Genomic DNA, 6,189 nt, shown 5'->3' on the forward strand with positions numbered 1-6,189 from the left:
CTGTATCCCTAGTTTATGAAAGAATAGTCCACTACATTATAGTTTTCTATATATGGGATTTTAATTAAAATAGCTCTCTTAGAGATCTTCAAGTTTGTGCATACTATGTGTAGTGGTTTGCTACAAGTAGATACTCACCATTCTACAAAAGTAATTTTTGTTTGAATGGATTCCCCAACTTAAATGAAATATGAGAAGCTTCACAAATTCACTATGGAATATTGTGGAGATTGACAACAAATAGATGTAACACTACTTGTGATTTCAACTAATCAGTATTTTGGATAAATTTGCAACTTTTACAACGAGATGAGATAGAATATAGATATTCCACATTGAGTAATAACAAGTAATAATGTGATTAATATGAGGCTTCATTCATGGAAGAATTTGTACAGCTCCTTTGTAGGGTAGGCTACCAACCATGCTTAGATGAGTCGTCATATATGTCTTCACTATTTAAGAAGAGTTGTAGAGTCACGTTAGTTGATGAGATCATCGCTAGAGTAAGCTCTATAGCGTAGAGTACATAGGGTCCAAGTAATGATTGCAAAGAGGGTGTCGTTAGTAGCCTCAACATAGCTTTGCAAGGATGGATTCCATGTAATGATGTCGTGAGATAATTGTATATGATCCTTGTCCCTGTCCTTGATCATAGCACAAGCTTGAGAGAGAGCTTCTTGGAAGCCCATGATCTTGTGAGTTGGGCAAGAAACCATTCGGTCATTCTGATAGTGCAATATTGTGATTAGGTTGATGTAGTCCCCTTTACAGTACTCAGCATTAATGGAAAGAACATCATTGATCCAAAGCACTTGATCAGCCATGGCTTGATATAGGTTTTCCAAGAGTAGTTGTGATAAAGCCTCATCGTCAAGCTCCATGTTAAGGTCAAACTCACAAGCAACGAGGGAAATCCTAGCAGCCCCATCCTTAAGATGAAGGGGGATGTATTGCTGGAGGCTAGGGAGCTTTTTCTCCTCTCTCAATGCTACAATAAGCATCACACCGGTGAGATAGTCCACAACTGCTTCCTGCACACGCTTGTAGTGCTTAGGCGACATGCCTTGAGCTTGCATATCAGCAGCCCACTGCACTCCCATCTCGATCACCAACTCTTGTTGGGATGATTGGTCTTTGGAGACGCCTGTATCAAAGAAACTCCCCGTATTTCTTTAAAGTTAGTGCTAAGTTTTGATATTGTAACACTCGGAATGAAAGTAAGGGGGGGGTAAAAACATCTTTCCTAGCGTAAATGAAGAAGATGGGTCATTCCATGGAAGCCTCATTCGAGCTCCCCGTGGAAGCTTCCTTGAGCCTCGTTATGGAAATGGTATACCTTTAGGCTCATTCGTAAGGGAGCTGTGGAACACGTCAGTAAGGCCGGCCGCGGCCACGGCAGCGGGCCCAAACATCGTCATGAGCTGCCGGGAGCAGAAGGCGCGAGCACACTCGAGGTTGAGGCCGAGAACGTGCTGGCCGTCATCGAAGAGGTCATCTAGCAGGAATATCCAGTGCAGGAGCTTCACCAGGGTGAAGGAGCGGGCCTTTGAGGTGCCGCTGGGGTACATCAAACACGACAGGCTGGCTTAGTTCATGTCCAAAAGATTTTGCAGCTGCTCGTGGGAGCGGCCATGGGCCTTAAAGAGGCCGGTAGTCCACTCGCGGCTCTGCTCCTCCAGCGACGTCCGAAGGGGATGGCATCTACGGTCCAAGGGGCAGTATTGCAGAAACTCATCATGACCAATATTAGTCATAATTCCGTCGGCACCGGCGATCATCAGCGGCAGGTTCTTGTCCATTGCGCTCTCTCTCTCTCTCTCTCTCTCTCTCTCTTTCTCTGTAATACGCTGCTTTCTTCACGAATACGCTACTCCATCCCCCATATATTTATGCTCCTTGTTGTGGGCCAGCCAGTGCAGTCACAGATATCTCCCAGCGGCAAGCTCTCTTGGCGAAAATTGATTAAAACCGTGCATCAATGCCGCCCATTGAGAATAACTGGGCGGTGCAAATGACGACAATGCGGCGGATTCAGACAGCTGCGGCTCAAAGAGGATTAGCCCTCCATTTTATGGCTGGGGTCTGGTCTTCTTGACTTAAGCGAAAGGGATGATCGCTATTTCGTCATACTCAAGGTCGGTGGCTCTAGGCTTACGCATGCAGCAGCGCCACGTTACCATTTAGCCTGTGGTCGTTTGCTGTCGTCGGGATGCAGGCGCTGTAACCATCACATGGTAACACAAGGGAAGAAAAAGTAACACTCTCGAAAGAGTAGACTCGCCTTAGCATGCTATGTATCTTTCGACCGTGAAGTAGGTAGGCTTCACCGTAAAGTAGGTAGGCTTCAGGTACTCTCCTCAACAATCCTTTTTCTATCGCCAATGCATGCTTTGAAATGATAGTTACTTTGAAATGTTTGGATGATTGTGATTGTGATTCTGGTTGTGTCACTCTTACAAATTGTATTTCCATTGGTATATATGTAACACACACTAGAAGGAAGATGGTTGCAGATGTGCTTTGTAAATTAGGAAAAGAAGTTTGGGGCACATCTACAATTGCATTCATTTCTAGATTTGAAGACCAGATTTGAGTATTTGGATTACAAAATCTCAGTTCAAAAGCATGAAATTTACGCATATGTCTTCTGGGATTTAGGTATACTTGAATGAAGCCAAGAATGCATGTCATATACCTTCAATGCTTCAAGGATGTCCAAATATATGTTGTGTGTCAATATTAACAGTAGATATGACCTTATTTCAGTTCTGTACAACTGTCCCACAGTTCATAACTAAGCTCCCATGCAAGCATTAGAGCTCCAAGGTCTTCAACAGCATTCCAAGGATGCTTTATCAAAGCATTAAACCATACAATAGTCATCCAGCACCCAGATTTCAACTAGGCATTCAACCTGTCACTCAGGCGCCATATGCAATTCTCACGTTGTTTGAATAGGCCCACTCTACAGTGTTGATTCTGAAGGTAATGATGAAGATGCTTATGTATATTCAAGCATGGATACTGCTAATTATATACTTCATTATATGGTATTTTATTAGCAGGGGAAATATGCTTCTTATCAAGCATCACAAAGGCTGCAAATAGGCGCATTTTAGGCTGCAAATCGACACATTTTAGGCTACGAATCGACGCAATTTATTTGACATTTTCTTCATGTCTCCAAGCACTTGATTCATGATCTTCAAGACCTCCAAGCACTTGATTCTCTTTAGGTTGGTTCGAAAGTAAGAAAACTGGTGGGGAGCTATGTAATAGATTCCTGAATCACTCGTCCATCTCTGTTCCACGTACAAAGGCAATGGATTGTAAATGTGGTCTAGGATGTTCATCATATTGATCCTTTGTCGATAATTTGAGGCATGCATCGCGGTCATAAACATGACTTGGAACATTAAGAATCTATTCCATGCTTCATAATTTTGCAAGACAGCATCGGTAAGTAAGAAAATATTCTTAACAACAACATTTGCTTTAGTTCTTCTTATTAAGTTTTCTTATAAAGAGAGATCCTTCGTTGGTTCGCTTTGATACCAACGGTAACGTGTCCATCTGTTCCCTTACAGGACACGCCTTAGCAACCCATTGGAAAGAGGGTCTAGAAGGCTCCGCCTGGCACTCCCATGGAATGTTACGGGGTTTGCGATCTAGGTCTTTCCGAGTCTGCGAGGTAGCGGAAGTATTCCAACCGTTACCACTTAGGACCAACCTGAATTAGGGTTTCCCCTAATGGTCAATTTCCTAAAATGGTAGTTAGCGTCGAACTACTTTACGCAGGAACATCAAGGTTGAAGCGGATTCATGCTGCACTTGGTTCAAGGAGAATGGAAAACGAGAGGGATGCAAAGATCGACCTCTCTACCCATAAGGCATAGTCCCATTCAGTTTCCCTAAAACAGCATAAATCGAAATTCTAGTAACCTAAACTCTAGGTCAATGTCCTTGTTGTTCATTTCGTTTGACAAGAGCTCCTTGCTGTCCATTTCGATTGAGAAAAGTTCTCGACCAACCGAGACCACCCATCCATAGGATGGACCCATGGCCACATCCACCGCACTTTCCTCAAGGTTTCTTTAGTTGTCTAATTACCTACCACATTTAGTTGGACATGTATTAAGCAGCTTCCTTAATTAGCCAGTTAGACATTGGTTCCTTCACGTAATCTTAGCACTTGACATAGAAAAACAATGCTAAACAAGTTCCTTTTCTACAGGTTATCTTATTTATCTTTAGAATACATCCATAAAGTCCAGCCCGTAGGCTAATCCATAATCCACCCGAAGGCAATACATAATCCGCCCGAAGGCTATCCACCAATTCACAGGGATTACTAATCCAAGATTCTGCACGTAGACTAGTTGCAAGCCTCGAGATCCAATCCCGAGTCACGTTGGCCTCTTGTGCAGGGCCCGAAAGGCAAGGGATTTACGGTCAGAGCCCCCCCTGGCACCCAAGCGTCCTCCTGCTCCAAGTAGCGCTCAACAGAGAGACCTCACGTAGCGGGTTCGGTCCACATTTCCGATGCGGCTAACAATCCCCTTAGTTAGGGTCAGGTAGACAGTCGGGGGTAATTGATGCTGCCTCTCCCTTTAGGCCTTCAACCTGAAGCATTAATTAACTTTTCATCTTTTAGTTCATTGAGCAAACAATGCAAATAGTGCTCCTAAACTGTTACAAGCACAATCAATCTAGTGGTCGTTTATTTGGCCAATTGCTAAGGAGTGAATCCTTCTCTCCGAATGCATCCAGCATTCGATCCGGGATCAAGAAATTTGCTATGAATGGACACTCCTTTTAATTGGGATAGTGTCTGGTAGGAAGCATTTGAATTTCTGAAGTAAAAGTTGATTGAAGAACTAGTATTGGCACCCTCCAATTGTATGAAGGAATTTCACTCCAATCAGATAAATCTATGTATGTTGTCAGAGCTCTTTTATGTCAAGAAAATAATAATAAGGGGGATAATCTAATTTATTATGCAAGCCATAATCTAAGTGATGCAGACATTCCTAATTTTCTTCGTACTGTTTGATATCCACCTAGTGCAGATAAATAAAGAAAGCTAGGGATATTGATGCAAGAATGCTCCTATGGATGATAAGGGGGTTAGCTATATAAAATTTTCCCTAGAGAGGGCATTTATCATTGATGTGTATAGGAAGATGAAGTTCAAGTGGTTTCAAAGTTATTACATGATGAACCTTGTGGTGGCCATTTTGTTGGTAAATTAATAGCAAGGAAGGGTCTATTATCTAGTTATTGGTGGCCTAGCTTATTTAAGGATGCATATTATTATTTCCAAAAATATGATGTATATCATAGGATTTGTTGACCTTCTAAGAGTTTCGCCATACCTTTGACAACTATATTTGCATTATATATCCTCTTTTGAGAAATGAAGCATTGATTTTGTGGGTCCAATAGATCAGACTACAAGATATCAATCCAATCAAGATATCTTTGTTTGTACTTATTATATTACTAAGTGGGTGGAAACAGAAGCTTGTAAGACAGATAAAGCCATTGAGATGGCTAAGTTCATGTATAAAAACATTATAACACATTTGGTTGCCCACTCAAATTAGTAGGTGATCAAGGTTCCCATGTCTTGAATGGCCTAATTAGCAAATTAATAGAATTGTATAAGATTAAGCATTGCAAATCAATGCTTTATTACCCTAGAGTTCATAGCCAAGTAGAAGTAACTAATCAAATTATTTGTGGGATTTTAACTAAAACAGTCACTTCTTATAAATAAGATTGGGATGAGCATTCGTATGAGGCTCTTTGGGCTTATAGAACCACCTATAAGGTAAGAGTGCAAAATACACCCTCTAATTTGGTTTAGAGTATTGATGCTATATTTTCTATTGAAAAAGATACGGATATTTTCTTTACTAGGTGTAATAAGTTCAATTTCATGATCATTGTTTTTACTTCCCACTCAAAACCTATAGCATTCAGGTTGGACCATGCCAATACCATGATACACAAAGTCAAGTTGCTCCCAAGATGTTGGGACTCTCACTCCATCAAGGTTTGCATCCCATGTATCAGGTAGTTGCACTTATAGCTTACTTATTGGCTTGCATTCTTCAACTCTTTGAGTCCTAGGCCTTGGATTGCCCATTCCTCCAAAAAATAATTAGAGTATGTTCTCTTGTG

General features: G+C 41.6%; 1 protein-coding gene across 1 annotated transcript; it reads right to left on the reverse strand.

Annotated features, from left to right (window-relative positions):
- Positions 1-366: 366 nt before the first annotated feature.
- On the reverse strand, positions 367-1,578 carry LOC148022520 (microbial Terpene synthase-like protein 13). Its single transcript, XM_087695080.1, has 2 exons — positions 1,340-1,578; positions 367-1,147 (listed from the first exon to the last, which is right to left on the reverse strand). Exons 1-2 carry the CDS (start codon positions 1,569-1,571, stop codon positions 483-485), a joined length of 897 nt encoding a protein of 298 aa, XP_087551206.1. The 5' UTR covers positions 1,572-1,578; the 3' UTR covers positions 367-482.
- Between the last annotated feature and the right edge of the window lie 4,611 nt (positions 1,579-6,189).

The sequence above is a fragment of the Lygodium microphyllum genome, chromosome 16 (genome assembly GCF_053477565.2).
Source record: "Lygodium microphyllum isolate KBCC chromosome 16, Lygodium_microphyllum_v1.1.10, whole genome shotgun sequence".
Lineage (NCBI taxonomy): Eukaryota > Viridiplantae > Streptophyta > Polypodiopsida > Schizaeales > Lygodiaceae > Lygodium > Lygodium microphyllum.